The 22,673-nt window shown below is 41.7% G+C and overlaps 1 protein-coding gene across 3 annotated transcripts in view; it reads left to right on the top strand.

Annotated features, from left to right (window-relative positions):
- The first annotated feature begins 2,528 nt into the window (after window positions 1–2,528).
- The window catches only part of AATF (apoptosis antagonizing transcription factor), a 101,482-nt gene continuing 81,337 nt past the window's right edge, over window positions 2,529–22,673 (top strand). For 2 of the 3 annotated variants that reach the window (XR_011423031.1, XR_011423032.1), the window contains exons 1-4: window positions 2,548–2,803; window positions 3,774–3,965; window positions 6,461–6,889; window positions 7,336–7,473. Coding sequence is in view for 1 of the 3 variants with exons in the window: in XM_005597556.4 (XP_005597613.1) it covers window positions 2,713–2,803; window positions 3,774–3,965; window positions 6,461–6,889; window positions 7,336–7,473 (850 nt within the window). In the remaining 2 variants the exon portion in view is untranslated. Of the gene's footprint in view, window positions 2,804–3,773; window positions 3,966–6,460; window positions 6,890–7,335; window positions 7,474–22,673 lie in introns of all 3 variants that reach the window. The other variant, XM_005597556.4, reaches the window with a different exon arrangement.

Raw genomic sequence — 22,673 nt, forward strand, 5'->3', positions numbered from 1 at the left:
TCTAGGGCGAGACAAGGTGAGGGAGCACTATGCATGGAGAACCAGACAAACACTGGCAGGGGCCTGGGACCTGGGGTTTGATGGAATCTAAGAAGAGAGGCAGGTAAGTACCTGGTTTTCCTAAGCTCTTGAAACTCCTGGTCATGTGAACAGTTGATTGGGACAATGAGGAGGGGTATTCAAAGTCACACCTGCCCATCCTCTGCTATTCCCACATCTGTCTGCCACTTTGCAGCCCTTGGGCAGCAGGCAGAGGAAGTGTGAGTGGGGAGACCCTCCGACCTTCTCTGGAGAAGGCTGTTCTTTTGGGAGAGTGCTCCCCTTTACACCCATTCCCCGTCTCATCTCATCTGCTGTCATCTCTAGAGCCCTCAGATGTTTCAATTTCTTCCAGGAGGTATAGTCTTGAAATATCCCCTCTGATAGTCCACCCTCTATGTTCATCCCCATCCCCATGAGGAAACCCCTCCTCCCTTCTCAAGAAACTAGAATGCAAGTAGGGAGGGCCCCCCAGAGAGGGCATTTAGGAGGCTGCTCTCCTGCCGCTCTCAACTTCTCTCAGTTGCATCTTAAGTCCTAGAATTCTTTCTTCTTTCCTCCACTTCTGGAGTCACCCCCCCCCCTCCCCCCCAGTATGTTGTGAGAAAGCAGAGGAAGCATTTTGGGGTCCTGGGATGTGTGTGTGACAGGAGTAGAGTGGTCTTGATTTCTTCCTCCAAAGGCTTCCCAAGTCAGGGGGGACCAGGACAGAAAAGGGACAGTAGGTAAGCAGGTGTAGAGCATTTCCTGCCTAGAACTATCCAGCAGTGTCCAGTTTGCATGGCAGCTTAGAAATGGTTTCTGACCTGCTTGTTTCCCTCCCCCTTTTCTCCCTTTTCTTTACCCCAAGGCCAGGTTTCTAAGCATTATTAGTGTCCAAAATAGGAAGGGAAGAGGACTGGGGGAGGTAGTTTCCTAAATGTCGGGTAAGAGAAACATTTTTGTCCTTTGAAGCCCAGGGCAACGGCCGCCTGTCGAATCCTGCCGAGCATGCTTTTGCTCTGGACTCCCCAGGCACAGACCCCAGACTGCAATTACAGGGGATGTGTTAAAAAAAAAAAAAAAAAAAGCTGTTTCCTTGCAGACGGTGAAATGCAGGGGTTTTTTTTTGCCCGAGTCCCCTGCCTTGGGTGCCCCAGCCTCGTCTGGCATTCTTTCCCTTCCCTGTCTGAGGGTGGCTATCCTAAGTCAGGTTCTCCTTTCCCTCTGCAGCCACCTAGGAAGGGGACATGGGACAAGCCACACTAAAGTGGTGGTCTCTCATTGTTCTTGACATTGAGGGCATATGAACGCTGTGAAAGTCAGGGACCCTCCCTTCCCTCGGGTTCCACAGGAGACACTGGGGAGCTGAAGGTTCCCCAGGGTGTCCAGCTGTGGAATCCAACTGGTGTGGGCTGTACTCAAGAAGGTACACACAAGGTACCCCTACCGTCTGTTTTATGGATCCTTTTGAGGCAGTTTCTGGTTAGGGTGTTCTAGGTCTCTACAGGTGACCTCAAACAGATACTGGAAGGATAGACCACTTTGTACTCACTCTTATCACCCCTTATTGCAGTTTCTGCTTACATGTCTGTTTGCCCCTCTGGGCTGATCACCGTCAGAAGAGAATCTAACTTACACATCTTTGTATCTCTTGTAGTAGTGCCTGCCACATAGCGGGCAGTCAGGGAATGCTTGATGAAGGAAAGAGAATATAAAGGGATTGTATCTTTCCACGTGTCTGGGTGCAATTAAATCGATTGTATTAAGTCTTTACATTTAGAGTCTGCCTGTGCCCCTCTAACAATAGACCAGAGTTTTTCTGCATTTGTGTATCAGTTTCAAGTGTCTGAGTATGCCCTCATCTTTGAACAGCCAGGATATCAATACCGACGGGTGTGCAGTAGAATAATCCTCACTCCACCCCCTTTTCCCTACTCAGATACAGCTACTTGGAGAAGCTACAGAATCAATCTTTATTTATGTACAGCCATAGCGATTTCTAATTATTCCTGTTGGTGAAGATGCCAGCAGTCCGCTGCACACTTACACATGCACATCCCTGACGTAGGATTCCCAAATCCCGGTCAGCGCGTGGTCCCGGACCCAGACTCCTCCAAATTGTGAAATGCCAAACCTGTTTTTGGTCCCAGTCTGTGCGTGCCTGAAAGCGTACCTGAGGCTCTAGAGGCTTACCCTTCACTCCCTTCTTCTTCCCAAATCAGCCACCATGAATCACGGCTACATTACACTTTATTTCTAAGCAAATCTCGGACAAAGCAAATCTCGGATAAACCTTGAGGCACATTTTACGCAAGGCGACATGGGCCGCGCGCCTCACAATCTCTGCTCGGCACCAGAGGCGTCCACGTGCCCTTGCGCGCTCCCGCACCACCGAACACACCCCCTCGACGCACGCGCAGGCGCGCACGCGCACACGCTCCCGAACTGCGACGATCTCCTCAGCCTTCCGGGAGCTTCCGCCTTCATCCTAGCAACGCCCCCAGTGACGCGGCAGGCCCCGCCCCTCCCGCGCGCCTCCCGGAAGTTGCCGGCCCGAAGCTGGGCGCAGGGCTCCGCGCGGTGCGAGCGGTGCTGGGGAGCGGTCTCCCGGCGAGAGGATTCGGCGAGGAGACAGTGTCCGGGCTGGGGCCGCACGTTCACGTGCGCGGCGCGGAGCGAGACCCGCTGACGATGGCGAGGCCGCAGCCCCTGGCGCTGCAGCTGGAACAGTTGCTGAACCCGCGACCGCGTGAGGCGGATCCTGAGGCCGACCCCGAGGAGGGTGAGGCCTGACTGGGGCGAGGCCACGTGCGGACCCGGCGGGATGTGAGGGGCCAGCAACTGGGCCGCGCCGCCTGGCCTACTCTCCTTACCCTTGCGCAGAGGGAAACTGCCTCCCGGGAGGGTTGCCCCCGGGCTTGGGAGGAGGGCTTCGGCTTCTTTCTGACAGGCACTCTAGACTTGGTGCTCCGGTGGGCGGAGCATCCCGAGGACTGGCGAGGAGCTGGTCCTCGGGTTAACTGTTGGTCCAGGGCTGTTGCAGGCAGCCAGAGTCTGGTAGCAGGCTGGAAGTTATCTTTCAGGATGCCCTTACTGGTACTGCCTTAGAAATGAAGAGCAAGTCTCCTCGGCTTTTAAACTCTGCCTGCCGCTGAGAACTTACTTGGAGAGTGAGGGAAGAAGTGGGTTCCCATGGTTCTGTTTAAGCCTCTTTGGGCTTCAAGACACTTGCTCAGGGCCTGACGAATGAGACTCCTGTTCTGTAAGCTGATGTTCAAAGTCTAGTTGCAAGTAATCCTGCTTTAGACTTGAGTCAGAGAAGTGTGAGGAAGGGAGAAGAGGAGGGATAAATGTGAGTTGTGGACCATGTCTTAGGAATATCAGTTGAAGGAACTGGGGCTGTTTAGCCAGGATAAGCGAAGAAAACTCCCTGCGGAGTGGGATGGAGTGAGGATAGAACAGGATGATGGCTCACTTAGAATATTTGAGCGACTGTCACACATGGAAGAGGACTTAGCCCAGTAGTGTACGAACTAAGGCGTAGAAATATAGCCTACTAGTAGTAGCGGAGTCAGCTTACAGCAGCAAGGTAGTAAGTGGTCTCCCTTGGGAGGTAATGAGTTCCCTATTCCGTGAAGTTGGTGGGGATTTTGCAGAGGACATTCAAGTATGAGTTGAAAGGGTTTAACAAGGTTATCCTTAAAGTTTTTTCTAACCTAGAGATTCTGATTACTTTCCCCCCTTCCCCACAGCCACTGCTGCCAGAGTGATTGACAGGTTTGATGAAGGGGAAGATGGGGAAGGAGATTTCCCTGCAGTGGGTAGCATTAGAAAACTGGCATCAGCTTCCCTCTTGGACACAGACAAAAGGTATTCTGGCAAGACCACCTCTAGAAAAGCTTGGAAGGAAGACCACTGGGAGCAGACTCTGCCAGGTTCATCTGGTGAGTAGACATATTTGCATGGTACTATTTGTCTTTCTTCCCTAATTTTTTAGGGCTAAAATCCTTTTTTTTTTTGTTAATGATCTCTGCAAGACTAGTCTGTGTGCCCTTGCCTCTTATGTTAGGAGAGACCATTGATTTGGCGTTAGAAAGGGCTTTAGAGGTACTTAATTTTTGCTTCATAAAGAATCTAAAGCCCAGAGCAATTAAGTTGCTGTACTCCTTATGTTAGACTAATGGTTCACCCTAAAATGGGGTCAGAGAGAAGGTAGTGCATATCAGGTACTGGAGAAGGCTATGTGTTGAAAAAGCACTGTGTATGCTGCTCTTGGATTTTGACACTTCCTTCAGTTTTCCAAGTCTTGCATTGGGTCAGTGTATAACATTAATTTGTGAAACTAATTTTTTGCCGATGTAGAAGTAACGTTATCCTTCCCTCTTCCCTGCAAGAGAGTTAGGAGAATGTGAACTTGTAGTTTTAAAGCTCTGTAAGTTTCTCAGAGTGGAAGAAGGAGCTGCATATGGTGATTATTGAGTGGGTGCCATCTGTTTCCCTTTAGACAGGTTAGAGGTGCCATGTTGAGGATCCACAGATGATGTAAAAGAAGCTATCATTCAGGTTATGATATCCATGATTTAGTCCTTAATATAGTTCTGGGGGCTTCTGATAAACTCATTTCATATCCTTTGCCTAAAGACTGATAAAGAGGCCAATCATGAGACAAATATTATAATATTTATTGAGCTCTCACCATGTGTCAGACACTGTAGTAAGCTCTTTCAATTAAGTTCTAAGAGCCAAGGACACAGTAAGTCCTCAAAAAATCTTCTCTCCATTATCATTACATGTATCATCTCATTTAATCCTCCCAATAGCCCTATGAGGTTGGCACCATCTATTCCCATTTTACAGTTAAGGAAATCGAGGGGCAGATTGGTTAAGTAACTTGCCCAAGGTCACATAGCTAGTAAGTAAGTGGGAAGAGCCGGGACTCAAATGAGGCAGTCTGACTCCAAGATCTATACTCTTAACTACTACTATGTATGAATATTTCTTAATATGAGAAATGGCATACTTTTAAAGAACTTAAAAGATTATTTCTGTTTACCATTTTTTTTTTTTTTTTAAAGATTTTATTTTTTCCTTTTTCTCCCCAAAGCCCCCCGGTACATAGTTGTGTATTCTTCGTTGTGGGTCCTTCTAGTTGTGGCATATGGGACGCTGCCTCAGCGTGGTCTGACGAGCGGTGCCATGTCCGCGCCCAGGATTCGAACCCACGAAACACTGGGCCGCCTGCAGCGGAGCGCGCGAACCTAACCGCTCGGCCACGGGGCCAGCCCTTCTGTTTACCATTTTTTGTACTTAGTTTTTTAATTTTTATTTTTGACAGCCTTCTCTGTCTTGAGTTTATATATAGTTTTTAAAAGAAATACGGAAGACCTATCACATTCTCATAAAATCTTTTATGAAGAAAGTGGTTGGTAACTGATCCCTGTATCTAATAATTATGCTTGCTGTACATGGGACCTTTATGTTCTACCATGGAAGAGACTGACTAATCAGTAAAAACCTGTAAGTATCAGGTGATACCCTAAGCATAAGTAAAACCAGGAGCCTTAACTAACGTTCTGTTTACTTTAGGATCAAATTCAGACTTCTTCCTGACTTGGTCCCTGAGCAACTCTCTAGGCTCATCTCCCACCGTTCTGCACTTCAGTGCACTTTTCCAGTGCTGGACCTTTGCATATGCTGTTTTTCTTTTCCTTTCCCATTCTCTGTCTGATCAGCTGTTACTTATGCTTAGTAAGTAAAATTATAATGTCTCCTACGCCCTTCCAGGTGAGTTAAGTGGTTCCTTCTCTATACACGGTGTACTAATGACATTGTAATATAATTATTGGTACGCATATCTACCACTCCCACCAGACTGTGAAGCCTTGCCCACAGGTATTGCATTCTATTTGTCATTCCCTAGCTTTTATCTATGCTATAAGAGGTGCTTAATAAGTATTTAATAAATATGGCACACTTGTGTGATAGAGAGTGTGCATTTGAGATAGTTAATGATAAACTATGTTTTTTCAGATGCGGGTTTGGGAAAACTAGTAATTCCCTCACACCAGTTGAAATATTACCATTTTTCAAGGTCCAGACCAAAGGCAGCCTCTTCCTTATAGCCTTGCTGAAATTCATTTGTCCTATAGTTAACATTTCTCCCTCCTCTGGGTTATTAAAATTTTGTCACAGCACTTTTAATTCTTCTCTGTATTTTTTTATGGTTCTGTCTTTCCCACTAGAACCTTACATTAGGATAGGACCCATGTTTTATTCATCTTTGTTTCTGTGTAATAAATGTTTGTTGAATTGAATTGAGTACAATAATATATATACATTTTTTGGTAGATGCCAAAGTCCTCTAGTTGAAATGAAAGATATGGCCCGGTATTTGTCTCAAAGTAACGTCCATTTTTTCCTTCTTCCCTGCCTTGTTTAGACGAGGAAATATCTGATGAGGAAGAGTCTGACGATGGAGATTCAGAGGGGCTGGGTCTGGAGGAATCTGATGAGGATGCCATGAGCGCTGCTGAGGAACAGGAGTGTGGTGATGATGGGGACAGTAGTCTGGGCAGGAAGAAGAATAGCAGAAGCGGCTCTGTGACAATCCCAGGCTTCAGTGTCCAGAGCATCAGTGACTTTGAAAAATTTACCGAGGGAATGGATGACGTTGGTAGCAGTGAAGAGGAGGAAGACGAAGAGGAGAGTGGCGTGGAAGAAGGGGATGGCGAGGAAGACGTCGAGGGTGAGAGTGAGGAAGACAGGGGTGAAGACAGGAACAGTGAAGACGATGGCGTGGTGATGACCTTCTCCAGTGTCAAAGTTTCTGAGGAAGTGGAGAAAGGCAGAGCTGTGAAGAACCAGATAGGTTTGTACATGGTTCCCTGTTTGCTTCTTTTTCAGAGTGCGTCTGATCTCTTTTTTGTTTGTTTGTTTGTTTTTGGCTGTTTGCTCTCTTCTGTGTCCTTCCAATTAGTTTGTGACATGCCCTACTTACCTAGAGGCCTAAAGCCCCATTCCTCTCTGCTTAGCCAGCCATTTCTCCACTGAGCTGCTTAGTTCTGCTCTAGTACTTCTGGAAGATTGAGGAGTGTCTTCTCCTCTCCTTGGGCTTTAGCATTCTCTCTCTCATGTAGCAAATATTTGCTTCCAAGATACTGAATTTATTTTCTATAATAGCGAGTGTTTCCCTAGCACAAAACTGTGATAAAGCTGTGCTGCTTAGAGACTGGCATGATGTCCTGTCCCTCCCCCCTCCCCGCCCCAGAAAGATTTTATAACTGAGAAATGGAATTCTCCTTTTTTCTTTCCCAGCGCTGTGGGACCAGCTCTTGGAGGGAAGGATCAAACTGCAAAAAGCTCTGTTAACCACCAATCAACTTCCTCAACCAGATGTTTTCCCTATTTTCAAGGACAAAGGTGGCCCAGAATTTGCCAGCGCCCTAAAAAACAGTAAGGATACTTATGCCATATTGGGATACTTAGAACCACTGGGGTACATTTGAATACACTGGGTTCGTATTTGCAGCACCACGGAGTTGAAGGAGAGAAGATTTGGGTTTAGTGATAATGTGGTATAAAATAGTGGTTTTTAACTTTTTTTAAAAAATAGCAATATAACTCTTTTGTCAAATGAAGACAACTTTGATTGAAATGGATTGGGTGCTTGAGTCATGTCTATTCCACTTTTTTCTCACCTGCCCTCACTTCCCTCTCCCTCTCCCCTTGGCTTTATGGGTTATTTCTTTTTCTTTTTCTTTTTTTTTAAAAGATTTTATTTTTCCTTTTTCTCTCAAAGCCCCCCTGTACATAGTTGTGTATTTTAAGTTGTGGGTCCTTCTAGTTGTGGCATGTGGGATCCCACCTCAGTATGGCTTGATGAGTGGTGCCATGTCTGCGCCCAGGATTCGAACTGGCGAAACCATGGGCCGCCAAAGTGGAGCGTGCGAACTTAACTACTTGGCCACAGGGCCGGCCCCTATGAGTTATTTCTTTAATACTCAGAGAACGCTATTTGAAAACCCACTGGTATTGACCAAAAGGGAGAGAATGAATGACTAGACTCAGTTCATTTAAGTTAGTTGTGTTCTTTGTTGGGAGGTTTCTAGCATGACATGCTAAGATGGTTGTAATCATATCCTCCTTTTGGTTGCATAGAGTGAGAATAGATGATGACTGCAAAGAGAGGGAAAGTTTTGGAAGAGAATTTTAGAAGAGAAAAGGAATTTAGGAATTTTTTGATTCCCAATCCCCTCATTTTACAGATGAGAGAACTGAGGCCCAGAGAAAATGAGTTGCCCAAAGTTACAGAGCTCGTTCATACATTTCAGAGACAAAACTTTAGCTTTTCTGCCTTGCAGTCTAGGAGTCTTTCTCTACCACACTGCCTCCTGTGTGCCTGTGTGCCCAGTGACATCAAAACCTAGGGCAGGGGGAGATTTTGGGTGACTACACAGTGGTTGGAATTTTTGTTCCTTGTTTGTGTGCTGAGACTTAGTGTTTTCATTTGCTCTTTAAAACTTACTATTTTCTTTATTTTTTTGAGGAAGATTAGCCCTGAGCTAGCTGCTGCCAATCCTCCTCTTTTTGCTGAGGAAGACTGGCCCTGAGCTAACATCCGTGCCCACCTTCCTCTGCTTTATACGTGGGATGCCTGCCACAGCATGGCTTGCCAAGCGGTGCCATGTCCACACCCGGGATCCCAAACGGTGAACCCCGGGCCGCTGAAGCAGAATGCGCACACTTAACTGTTCTGCCACCGGGCCGGCCCCTAAAACTTATTTTTATAATGTCATGGAGTTAGAGTTGGACATCTGATTTGGTGTCTGCCCCTAGGTAGAGTCACTTAAACCATTCAAGATAAATGTGTAGATTTCTAGGGTAGGGAATTCTGTGACCCTTTCTTGTAGGAGAATACCTGGTTTAATGAGGAATTACTTCCTAGGGTCCAGTCTTTAGATTGTTTGTCCTGCCATGCTTGAAATCTCTTTCCTATGTGAAGTGCCTGGACGATCCTTCAGGAACCCTGCAGATACTGGGAAAGTGGGTCTTTTATATCTGCTCCCCCAGTTTTTCTGCCTTCCTCCCTTAAATAAATGATAAATTGGCAGTTTTCAACATTTTTTGAGATTTTTGGAGCACTTCTCTGCTATTTTTAATGCCCTAGTACCCTAATTCCTGGTATGCCTTTAGAATGAGACCTAGGCTGCTCTATATTAAATGTCTGAAATGTTTCAGGATAAGGCCTTTGCTATTTTGTTACTCATTACTCTTCTTGCTTGAGCTTTTCCATTTTTTTTTTTTGGATTCATCTTAAAACATTGATATGTTAAGGGTTAGCCCGTGTCCAGTATAGTGGACACCTTCTTATTCTTGGATACAATTTAGTCTCTTTATTTTACTTTTATTTTTCAACAGTTCTGATCTTTTTAATCTGTCTTTTTTGTACTTAACCAGTTGCCTCTTTGCCTCATTGGTGAATTCCAGATAATCTGACAGATGTCTATTAATCTGACAGGGTGGGATGCGGTGGAAGAGGGAGAGAAAGGAATGTTTGTTTGGTATCACATATTCTCAGATGGGAGGGTGGCGAGTTTTCTAATAACTGGAATGTCTGTGCATCTGAAGGGTAGCTAATTTTTGTTTCTAACCTTATGACAATGTGATATAATATGTTGTATAGCTCCCTGTCTTGGTAAACAGATTTTAAGGAAAATTTCTTGGCTACATTCGTCTGGATGAACAGTTTATACTGTACTATGTAGCTGGTGTGGAACGTAGGCTGAATTTGTGCTGCCTCCAGAAGAAGCATTGGAACTTACTGCTTGGGCTTCCAGTAGTAGTTAGAGTCAGATTGTCTGGGTTTAAATTCCATCTCAGCAGTGGATTAGCTATGTGACCTTGGGCAAGTTACTTAACTTCACTGTAAAACAGGGATAATATGGTTGTGAGGATTAAAGGACATAATCGATAGAAAGCATAGGCACAGTGTTGGGCACACAGCACACCACGAATGTTAGGGACCAGTGTTATGTTTTTCTGTGAAAGAAGCACTTGGCAATGTTCAGCCATGTGAATGATGATCATCAGTGTAACTAACCATGATCCCCACTGTCTTCAGTGGTTTTAGGCTTTTTATTAATGTTCAAATTCCTTGAATAATTTACATTAACCATTTGTTCTGGAAAGTGGTAGTGTTGTAGTCTACTGTAATACTTATAATTCAGCTTCTGCCTCTTATAACTATGGAAAGGTGACCAGAGATTTCCTTATTGCCAAAGCAGGCTACTGCCTCCCTGAAGCATTGCCCCGTTCCTTGAAATCTTTCCCTTTGGCTTTGGTGACACTGCATATACTGTTTGGGTTCTCCTGCCTTTCTGATCCTTCTCATCTCAGACTCTTCTTTTAGCCTCTCAGTGTCAGTTTCATTGCATTTAGGGTCCTGTTCTCAGGTTGTTTCCTTGATATATTCTTTACTTGGCACTGTCATTTACTCTCATAGTGCTGTCAGTAGCCTCTAAAACAGCAGACTTCAGCTGCATTCTAGCCACAGTAAACTGAGCAGCATGCCTCTGTGCCTTCCGCACCCTAAATTCTACTTTTCAGAAACTAAACGAATACCTTCTTCTTTCCCACACTTAGTCCCCACTCACCTTGGTGTTACATGTTGTTATTGATAATTCTTGAACTGTGAATGGATTTCAAAGACTTTTTTTTATATTTTAGTAGCTGCGTAAGTGGTAAGTCATGAAGTAACCTTAGTAAAATTAAGGGATTTTCTATGCACGAAACGGTTTCTCTAAAGAGATTAGCTTTTTCTCTGATTTTCTTTTAAAAAGTTCTACAATTTTAGGAGGTGGGTCTTTTATATTGGTGGCAATAATATATAAGGAAGAAGGCAAGTTATTTAAGGAAACCTCAGTATGGGTTATTTAAAACTTTTCATTATGGAATGTATCAAGCCTATATAAAAGCAGAGAGAATTGTACAATGAACCCATATGCCGTTCCTAGCTAGCAGTTGCCAACTCACAGCTAATCTTATTTCACCTATACTTATACTAACTCTCCCCCTACTTCTGGATTATTTTGAAGCAAATACCAGACATCCTATAATTTTATCAGTAAATAGCATGTAGCTTTAAAAGAAAAGGATTTTAAAAGAAATCACAATACCGTTATCCCACATTAGTACATTAACAATGATTTCTTAATAAGCATAACTGATTTGAATGGATGGGAGAGGTGAGAGGGCATTTCTGTAACAGGCACTGTCTACTGTCTTTTTCAGAGTTTGCGCTATAGCTTTAGATGAAGTGATTAAAGGAAAGCCAAACTTCAGCCATAATAAGTTGACCTTTTAGTGAAATGCATGTTATTAATGTATTTAATGAGATGCATTACAAACTGCAGTGAGCACCATGTTTCATTACAGGTCTAAAATGCAATAAAGACCTTTAATAGAAACAATGGTTGACATTTTGATATTTCCCATAAGCAAAAAAACCTAAGAATACAGAATAATGTAATACAAATATAGAGGAAGTGTTGAAATTTTTTACTTGCCTAAGAGTATAAAAACAAATTCCACTATTAATAAATTACACTTTGTTTGCTCCTCCTCATCTTCCCACTGCTAGTTCATGTTCATCCTCTCCTCTCTCTGTGGTTCCCGCAGCCGCTCAACTATTTTGACTTGAATAGATTAAAATTTTTACTGCTAACTTGACCTCAGCACTGATAGACACGTTAAAGAATAACTTTTTGAATTTTGAGTAAGTCATGGGCACTCATGGAGTCTTGATAGATGATGTTTCTGTTTTGTTTTTTAAATGTTATGTATTTTTAAGCAGACAGCACATTCACATGGCTCAAAATTCAAAAGATACTAACAACTCTATGGAGAAAATCCTCCTTCCCACCTGTGTACCCCTTGCCACCCAGTTCCCTATCCCATAGGCAACCATTATTATCAGCGAAATTCCCCCCTTTTTTAATTACGTAGTTGCCTTAGGTGACGAAGTCAATGAACATCTATTTGAGTGTTCTCTCAATTAACACTTTATGGGTTCATGGCAGAGTTCTCACAAATGATCTGTAGACCCTTGAAATATTCTTAATTACTTGGGATAGGTTTAAGTATTGCTTGGGACAAAGGCACTTGTAAGCTTCTCCGAGTGCAGCATTGTGTAGGATTGAGGACCCTTATTACCGTGAGTAGATGGTAATATTACCGTGGCCTCCATCTAGCCAAGATGATATGAATAAAATTGATCTTGTTGTTTCAGCCGATGGCTATCATTTTTAAAATAGCTTTGCTGTTCTAATTATAAAATTATGTCATGCTTACTTGAAAAATTCAGAAAATATGTAAAAGCATAAAGAGGAAAATAAGGATTACCTGTAATCCTACCGCTCAGAGGTAAACCACAGTTGTCATTTTGATGAATATCCTTTCAAACCTTTTCCTTTGCTTACACACACACACACACACACACACACACACACACAGACCCTTTTTAAAACAAATGGAACCTTATAAATATATACTATTTTGTAAGCTTATTTTTTCTACTTAATATATCATTTCATGTCAGTATATTTAGATGTACATCAGCATTTTCAGTGGCTAAAGAATATTCCGTTTTATAGATTTACTGCAATTTATTTAACCAGTCTGTATTGATGGCTTCTTAGGTTTATTCTAGTTTTTCACTTTTATAAAGCATGCTTTGATAAAATCCTTGTACATACATATTTGTGCAATTTGTCTAAAAGTAGCACTGTCCAATAGAAATCTAATGCAAGCTACATATGTAATTTTAAATTTTCTAGTATCCACATTAAAAAAAAGTAAAAAGAAACAGGTAAAATTAATTTTAATTCTTGTAATATATTTTATTTAACCCAATATATCAAAAATATTATAATTTTAGCATGTAGTCAATATACAAATATTAGAGATATTTTTTGTGTATTTTTTCACGTTAAGTTTTTGAAATCCCGAATGTATTGTGTATTTACAGCTCATCTCAATTTGGACTAACCTTCAAGTGCTCAACAGCCACATGTGGCTAGTGGATACTGTATTGGACAGCACAGATCTACATTTCCTGGAAATACAATTACTAGGACAAAGGGGTTGTACTTTTTTTTTTTAAGGCTTTTGGAATATATTGCCAAATTGGCCCTTAGAAGAATTGTAACAATTCAAATTCTCATCTGTAACAGTTGTTTTCCTGCATTCTTGCCACCACAGAGTACTATTGATCTCTTATTTTTCCTAAACTGTAGGTGGGAAATGAAGGCAATCATTTCTTGATAACTTTCTGTTTGAGATTTACATAATGCCTGTTGGCTTAGCACTGAAATGTATGTTATGTTTTGTGTATTTATTAGAGAATGAGTTCTGTGTAGGGAGACTTTTGGTCCCTATTGAGCTACTACCTAATTTGTCCAACCTGGTTCGTTAGGTATTTCTATTACCTAGAGGGTAAAGTTGGATCACTGAGCAAGTGCTTTCCCGACGTCACCAAATGGTGGAACGAGGAGGAGAGTGTGGGATTCTTATGCAATGATTCCACCTATCCTGAAAAGATGGAGCCCTGGATAGGTCATGAGCTGTGGAGGCTTGAAAACTACTGAAACCAGTTTAGTTGGAAACTTTGTTTCATTGTTTTGGGTTTCTTAGGAATTCGGGTTGTCTTTGGCCCCAGAAGCAATCTTGAGAAGAGATGAGTTAGATAAGGAAGCAATTCTGACTTGGAGTAGCTGGTAGCAGTAGTAATTCCATGGTAGGGTCACTCTATCCACTGTATTCACGGTGAAGTTGTACACAACGTTCTGTGTTGGAGCCTCTTGACTGTATATGGACATCTAATTAGCTCACCTTTAACTATATGTGCCTGGCCAAAAGAGAAAGAGGGAGAGAGAAACAGTTTAAATAGTGCCAGTAAATTCTTCCTGCCATTTTACTCAGTGAGAGAGTGCCCTGGAGTAAGCGGAGATGGCAGGCAAAATCTGCCATTGCCCGAGTTACTGTGTGTCTCTGGGCACCTCTGCAGTGCGCATCTCGTCGGACAGACTTGACTCTCATGTTTCAAGTTACCCCATGCAGTCCATACAGAGTGGTCCCTCAGGGTAACCGGCTGTGTTTGGTCAGTAAAGTAGCTGCATGCTCTGGTGTTTGAGGGGAGACACCGCTTCTGCTGAACTTGCAGAGAGCGCGGTGCTGTACTTTATGGGCGGTTTTAAAGTATGGGAGATTTTAAAGTAGTTTTGTCAGGACTTGATTTTTGCTTTATGCTGAGACTTTAGAACCTAACCACTGTGTAAGATGCTTCTCTACTTTGTTGTTGTTATTTATGTTTTAAAACCTGTTCTTAAATCGTTTTATTGAAATCGTACATGAATATGATAAATAGTACAGAAGCATTCAGGAAGACAACAGTCTTTTGCCTATTTAGTCTCATTCTGAATATGTTTTACTTCTATAATTTTAGATAACTTGTTTATATCTCTATTTCTTGATTTATTTATTTTCTGGCATGAAAGATGAGAATGCTACTGTGACAGATTAAGTACAATGAGGATTGCGAATTGACTGTCTAATTTAGGCACGTGGTGGTCACTGTGACCTTGATGAGCAGTTTTGGTGGAGTGGGAGGGATACAGGCTTGACTGGAATGGGTTTGTGAGAGAATGGGAAAAAGGGATTTGACATAGTGAGTATACACAACTCTTTCTAGGGATGTTCCTTTAAAGGAGAGGAGAGAAGTGGGACTTTAGATAGAGATGGATGTGGAGTCCAGAGAGGTGTTTTGTGTGTTTGTTTTTGCGATGGAAGAAATAACAGCATGTTTGTATATTGATAAGAATGATCCAGCAGGGAGGGGAAAATTGATGATGAGGGAGAGGGGGCAGTCTGTTGTAGCAATGTCCTTGAGTGGGTAAGTGGACATGGGACTAGTGCACAAGAAGGGTGGCCTTCGATGGCCATGTGGACAGTTGAACCATAGTGACAGGTGGGAAGAGTATATAAATAGACATAGATGGGTAGGAGTCTTTTGATTGTTCGATTTTCTTTGAACTAGAAACCAAGGTCATATTGCGAATGAGGAGATAGTAGAAATTTTGAGAAGATGTCAAATAATCATTCCATCTTCTTTCCACTACAGTTTGACATTCTGCCCTGCATCTACAACCAGGATTTCAGTGCTTTATCCATATGTTGACCTAGAAGTTGAAAACCAATAAACTGCATTCATAGTGTTATTACCATGTAAATAAGGTATAATCCAAGGCAGGGAAGAACTGGAAAATGACATTTTCTTTCCTGTGTGTTCAGATTCATGGCTCCTAGGCCGCTCAAAGGAGAATGTTCCCAGATTCGTTCAAGTTCCTAGTTCAAGTAGCTCTGTTATTATCCTCCATCAGTTGTTTAAAGTCATGCTGTATTTTAGTTTGCTTCACATTTGGACTATTAGTTTATTGTATTGATTTTTCCTAAACTCTCTAGTTTCCTTTTTATTTTTTCTGTTGCAGATTGGTTTTATTATTTCAGTTTTTTCCCCAAAAAACCTTAAACCATGCCATCTCTTCTGTTGTATTTTTCCAATGTGAACTGGTTGTTCTCTGGGCCTAGTGCATGGCTGTGCTCCTGGGACTTCCTTTCATTGCTCTTCTAGGATAGAGCTACTGCTCTGCGCTTCTCTTGTCTTTTGTCTTAGTTTACTTTGTCAATTTGTTGCCAAACATGTGTGGGGAATAAATTATCTGAGTTCCTGTACATTTAAAAATACCTTGCCCCTCATTCTTCAGTGATATATTCTTAATTGATTGGGTATAAATTTCTAGGTTGAAAATTACTTTCCCTCAGAATTTGAAAAATACTGCTCTATATTAGCGTCTGGTTGCTACTGCACAGTTACCACAAGCTTGGTACACCAACAGCACAAATTTATTATCTTACAGCTCTGGAGGTTAGAAGTCCTAAAACCAAGGTGTCAGTAGGGCTGTGCTCCTTCCGGAGGCCCTAGGGCTTCTGTTTCCTTGCCTTTTCCAGCTTCTAGAGGCTTCCTACGTTCCCTGGCTCACGGCTCTCTTCCATCTTCAAAAGCAGCAGTCTCATCACTCCAGCCTCCCCTTTTTTGACTCTCTTCCTACTGCCTCTCTCGTGTAAGGACCTTGTGATTACATTGGGCCCACCTGGCTAATTCAGGATCCTCTTCCCATCTCGGATCCTTAACTTAATCACACCTGCGAAGCCCTTTTGCCATGTAAGGTGACGTATTCCCAGGTTCTGGGGACTAGGATGTGGACATCTTTGGGGGACCGTTATCCAGCCTATCACAGGCCCTATTGTCTGCTGTCATCTGAGTGTTGTCAACGAGAAGACAGCTGTGGGTTTGAGTCTCGTTCCTTTGTAGGTGACGTGTTTTTGCTCTCTGGAAATGTTTGAGATCCTCTATTTTTGGTTTTCTGAAATTGCCTGAAGAGATCTAGGTATGGATCATTTTTCATTCAATGTACTGAGTACCTACTGGGTGCTTTTAGTCTGAAGACTGGGATCTTTCAGTTTGGGGAAAATTTTCTTCTAATATTTCTTTGATAATTTCCTTCCCTCCATTTTCTCTGCTCTCTTTTAGATATCAAACTTGGATTAGTGTTGTGTCTCTTATGTGTTTGTTCTCTAACATTTTCCATCTTTTTGTAATCTTCCATGTCTGTATTCTGAAAGATTTTGAGTTTGATTTCCAGTTCTTTCTTTTTTTGCAGAGGTTTTTGTTTTCTGAATGTTCCTTTTCTATATGGTTAATATTCTTAGAGAGTATTATGTACATTTAAAGTTTTTTTGTTTTTATATTCATTTAGTTCTATATTCACTTTAGTTCCTGGAATTGTTCTTGTCTCCATGAGTTTTCTATTTATCTTGGACTTTTTTCTTCTCTTTTTTATTTTCATTCAAGTTATATGTGTCTATATTTTAAAGATTCAAATAATTCTACCATGTTTGTTATGAAAACCAGTAGCTGCTGCCTGTGCACACACCCCCTTGCCATAATGCACTCTTCCGAAGCCCCAATTATATTTTAAATTGTTCTATTTTTTTGGAATCCTTGGATTTATCTCCATATCTCTAATTAATGTGTTTTGTTTCTACTTGACTTTTCAGTTTTAGGCATTATCTGTTGACTCCTCATTATGAAAATGAGGATTTAGCTCTCATTCCTCCTACACTCAGACACACTTTCTGTCTCTTCATGGTTATATTGTAATTTGGTTAGATCAATAGTCAGTGTTTACATTATTATGTCTCTGTAAACACTGTTCATAGCTGAGCTGTGTAATATATATGCTTTGATTATTTTTCCTTTCCCACACATCATTTTGTTTCTAGAGTTAATAATTGTTACATTTTTGTTTATTTTGTTTTCTATGTAGTAATTCAAATCCAGACTTTTCTCTGGTTGCCTAAATCTCCCCTCCATATATTCACTTGCATCAGATATTCTGCCAGCTTATCTTCCTGAAGAATCTCTCCCAGAGCCTTTTGAACTGCTCTAATCTGGGCTGTTCGCCTTCTCTGGTGCGCAGATCTCCCTTCACCATTGTCCTGGGGATTACCGTAGTTTTTTTGTTTCTGTGAATCTCCGTTTCCAGAATCTTTCTTGGCTTATTCCTTTATTTTGGTGAAACATATCCTTTAGTAGCTTGCTGAGAAATGGTGCATGAGAGGTAAACTTTTTTAGACCTTGATTGTCTGAAAATATCTTTATGCTATCATCACAATTGATTGGCTATGTATAGAATTCTATAGAATATTCCGTTGCCTTCCACCTTCCCAAGTTGATCTTGGTAAGTCAGAAGCCATTCTGATTTCCGGTCTTACTGTTTCTTCCTCCTTTTTTGGAAGGTGGGGACTTCTCTCTGTCCACAGGATTCTGAAATTCTGTGATGCTCCTTGGTGTGGATCTGTTTTCATCTACTGTGCAGAGAACTTGCAGGGCCTTTTCAATCTGGAACGTATCTTTCAGGCTGGAAATTTTCTTGAAATTATTTTGTTAGTGATTTCCTCTCCTCTGTTTTCTCTCCTTCTGGAAGGCTCTCATTTGGTGTTAGACTGTTTTTCTGGTTCTCTTCTTTTTTCTCTTCAGTTTTCCAGTTCTCTTTCTCTCTTTCCTTTTTTGGTTCTACTTGCTAAGACATTTCTTCAGCTTTATTTTCAAACCCTTCTATGGAGTATTTTTATTTCTTATATCATTTTAATTTTATTTCTCTGAGGAAATATATACATGTTATCTGTTTTCTTAAGTGTTCTTGCATATACTATTTCCTCCAAGCTGCTTTCTTTTCTTTTGTTTTAACCCCTGTATAACATGTTAGATGTTTTCCTTAGGTATTTGGTGATCCTTTGCTCTCTGTTGACTTTTATGAGTAGGACAGCAAAAAGTTCATTAGGAGCTTTGTATGTTTAGACAGGGCTCTTTGTGTGTGGTTTCCATTGTAAAATGACCTATGTGGGCCATATTTCAGGAGCCCCCAGTGTCAGTGTCTTTAGATCTTTGCTCTTTAGGAGGTCACAGTTGCTAGAGGACTTCCAGTCTCCTGCCTGGCTGCCAGCATTCTTGGAGGTGGGTAGGCTGGAGATCTCAGCATTCAATTGGTGAACTTCAACTTATTCCCTCTGTTTTTAATCTTACAGCTTTGCCCTCAGCTGTGTGTGGTGTCTCCCTATCCAGAGACTCTGTATTTAACTCTCCATAAGGATAAACCTTTCAACTTCTGCCTAAGCGACAGGATCTGGTAATGTTGACTGTTTTAGGCCTACCTTCCTCTCCTCTTCTAGAGGTGCCCCACACTGCCAATTCCTCAATCTTCTGGGTTCTGCTCGTGGACCGTAAGTGGATTGCTTCTCATTCTTCATGCTAACACCAGAGTCAACCTGCTCAGGTTTGCTAAGTCAGTTATTAATTTATCCATCTGCTTTTTAAAAAACCTGGTTTATTGAGGTATAATGGGCATACAATAAATTGTATGTAGGTCCCATTTCTCTGTTCCCCTTTAATGCAACATCCCTAGAAAGAGTTGTGTATACTTACTATCTTAAATCCCTTTTTCCCATTCTCTCACAAACCCATTCCAGTCAAGCCTGTATCCCTCCCACTCCACCAAAACTGCTCATCAAGGTCACAGTGACCACCATGTAGCTCAATTAAATGGTCAGTTCTTTTTTTTTTTTTAAAGATTGTCACCTGAGCTAACAGCTGTTGCCAATCTTCTTTTTTTTCCTTCTTCTCCCCAAAGCCCCCCAGTACAAAGTTATATATTCTAGTTGTAGGTCCTTCTGGTTGTGCTGTGTGGGACGCCACCTCAGCATGGCCTGATGAGCAGTACCATGTCCATGCCCAGGCTCCGAACCGGTGAAACCCTGGGCTGCTGAAGCAGAGTGCCTGAACTTAACCACTCGGCCACAGGGCTGGCCTGTAAGTGGTCAATTCTTAATCCTCATTATACTTAACCTATCAACAGCATTTGTACAATTTGACATCAATATCCATGAAACCATCACCACATTCAAGAAAATGAACATATTCCTCATCCTCAGAAGTTTCCTCAGCTTCTTTGTAATCTCTCCTTCCTGCCCCTCCCTTCCCTAAGCAATCACCAAACTGCTTTCTGTCACTGTAGATTAGTTTGCATTTTCTAGAATTTTATAGAAATGACATCATACGGTTGGTATCTTTTTTTGGTCTGTCACTCAGTGTGATTTTTTTGAGATTCATCCATGGTTTTTTTGTTTTGTTTTGTTTTTTGAGGAAGATTGTCCCTGAGCTAATGTCTGTGTCCATCTCCTTCTACTTTATATGTGGGACACCACCACAACATGGCTTGGTAAGAGGTGTGTAGGTCCACACCTGGATCCAAACTGGTGAACCCCAGGCCACTGAAGTGAAGCATGCAACCTTAACCACTATGCCACAGGGCTGGCCCCTGAGATTCATCCATGTTTTTGCATATGTCAGTAGTTCATTGTCTGTTATTGCTGAGTAGTATTCCATTATATGGAATATAATATATGGATAACACAGTTTGTTTTGTTTCCAGTTTTTGGCTGTTAGAGATAAAGCTGCCACAAACATTTGTGTCCATGCTTTTGTATGGACGTATGCTTTCACTTCTCCTGGATAACTAAGAATGGAATGGCTGGGTCACATGGTAAGTATACGTTTAACTTTTAAAGAAACTGCCAAGCTGTTTTCCAAGGTATTTATAGCATTGTACAGTCCCACCAGCAGTGCATGAGAGTTCTAGCTACTTCACATCCTCGTTAACACTTTGTGTGGTCAGTCTTTTTATTTTTTATTTCTTTTCCTTTTTCTCCCAAAGTCCCATGGTAGATAGTTGTATATTTTTAGTTGTAGGTCCTTCTAGCTGTGGCATGTGGGATGCCTCCTCAGCATGGCTTGATGAGTGGTGCCATGTCCGTGCCCAGGATCCGAACCTGCAAAACCCTGGGCCGCCGAAGCAGAGCGCACAAACTTAACCAATTGGCCACGGGGTTGGCCCTAGTCTTTTTAATTTTAGGTATTCTGATAATTGTGTAGTCTGTTGGTTTTTGTTTGTTTTTGCTGAGGGAGATTCACCCTGGGCTAACATCTGTGTGAATCTTCCTCTTTTTGTATGTGAGTGGTTGCCACAGCATGGCCCCTGACAGATGAGTCGTAGGTCTGCACCTGGGAACCAAACCTGGGCTGCTATAGTGGAGTGCGCTGAACTTAACCACTAGGCCACCAGCGCAGGCCCCCCATTGGTTTTTTTAGCTTGCTGTCATATTTCTCATTCTTTGTCCTTCCCTATGGGTTTATTTGTTTTAAAAGTTACTTTAATCAGTGGAATAGAGCAGTGAGTTCAGAAATAGATTCACATTAATATGGGAAGTTGCCTTTTCATGAAGGTTCCAAGTCGGTTTAGTGGAGAAAGGATAGTCTTCAACAAATGGTGCTAGAACAATAATACATTCATTTGCAAAAACATAAACTTCAACCTATAGCTCACACTTTATATGAACATTAACACAAAATAGACATCAACTTAAATGTAAAACATAAAACTATGAAGTATTTTGAAGAAAACATGGGAGAAAAATCTTCACGACCTTGGGTTAGACAAAGAATTCTTAGATATGACATCAAAAGCATAATCCATTAAAGAACAAATTGATGATTGGGCTAAATCAGAATTAAAATCTTTTGCTCTGAGAAAGACATGTTACCAGAATGAAAAGACAAGCTTACAGACCAAGAGAAAATATTTGCAAATCACATAGCTGACACAGGACTTATGTCCAGAATATATAAAGAACTCTCAAAACCCAACATTAAAAAATACCCATTAAAAAAAGGGGCAAAAGATTTGAACAGAAACTTCACCAAGGAAGATACGTAATGGCAAATAAGTGCATGAAAAGGTATTTAATGTAATCATTAGTGTTGAGGGAAATGCAAATTAAACCCACAATGAGATGCCACTACCTACCTATTAGAATGGTAAAAACACCCACACACCTGACAGAGAAGTGCCACCAAGTGTCAACAAGGATGCAGAGCAGCTGGAACTTTCATCCATTGCTGGTGGGAATGCAAAATAGTGTAGCCACTTTGGAAAACAGTTTAGCAGTTTTTTATAAAGTTAAACATAGATTTACCAGATGATCCAGCAGTCCTACTCTTAGATATTTACCCTAGAGAAATGAAAACATATGACCACACAAAGACTTGCGTATGCATGTTTATAGCAGCTTTATTCGTAATCACCAAAACCTGGAAACAGCCCAGATATCCTTCAATAGGCAAATGGATAAATGAATTGTGGTATTTTACTCAGCAATAAAAAGGAACAAACTTGATAAATGCAAAAACATGGATGAATCTCAAAGGTATTATGTAAGTGAAAGACGCCAGTCTCAAGAGTTTATATACTTTAAAATTCCATTTATATCACATTCTGGAAAAGGTAAGACTAAAGGGGTGGAGAACAGATCAGTGGCTGGCAGAGGATGGGGTGGGGGAAGGGTTTGACTACAGAGGGGCAGCCCTGCTTTCTTCTTTGTTTCCTGTAAGTTCTATTTTCCTCTTCGGTAGCCTCATTTCCTTGGAGTGTTTCCCACTGTTTTCCACAGCGGCTCATCACTGAACCCTTCAGCTTGGCTCAAGTGGGAACATTTTGCTTGGGGGGGAGTGCGGGGGAGGGGTAAATAGTTGTTTGCTTATTTCCAGATAAGTCTGGGAATATTCTTATGGTAATGGATACATGATACAGTACTTCTAGGGATGGAGGAATGGGCTGCATCAACCTATGGTGTCATTTTTGCTTGAAAAATATATCTTTGGTACTAAAACCTTACCTAGAAGAGAATAATAGATTACACAGAGCTTCTAGATTTTGATGTGGGTTAGAACTGAAAAATGAGATGTCTTTAAACTCTTTTTTCCTTCTCTCTTTGATAAGTGATATAATGTGGTTTGGACACTCAGAGATTCCTGAGATTCCAGGTTCTGGTTGATGATTTACTGCAAAATTGCTTATAAATTGAAGTAGAAAATGTTTTGCAGACCTGGCAGCTTTCTGGCTTCACACCCATTTGTCACCCAG

Source organism: Equus caballus, chromosome 11, assembly GCF_041296265.1.
Source record: "Equus caballus isolate H_3958 breed thoroughbred chromosome 11, TB-T2T, whole genome shotgun sequence".
Lineage (NCBI taxonomy): Eukaryota > Metazoa > Chordata > Mammalia > Perissodactyla > Equidae > Equus > Equus caballus.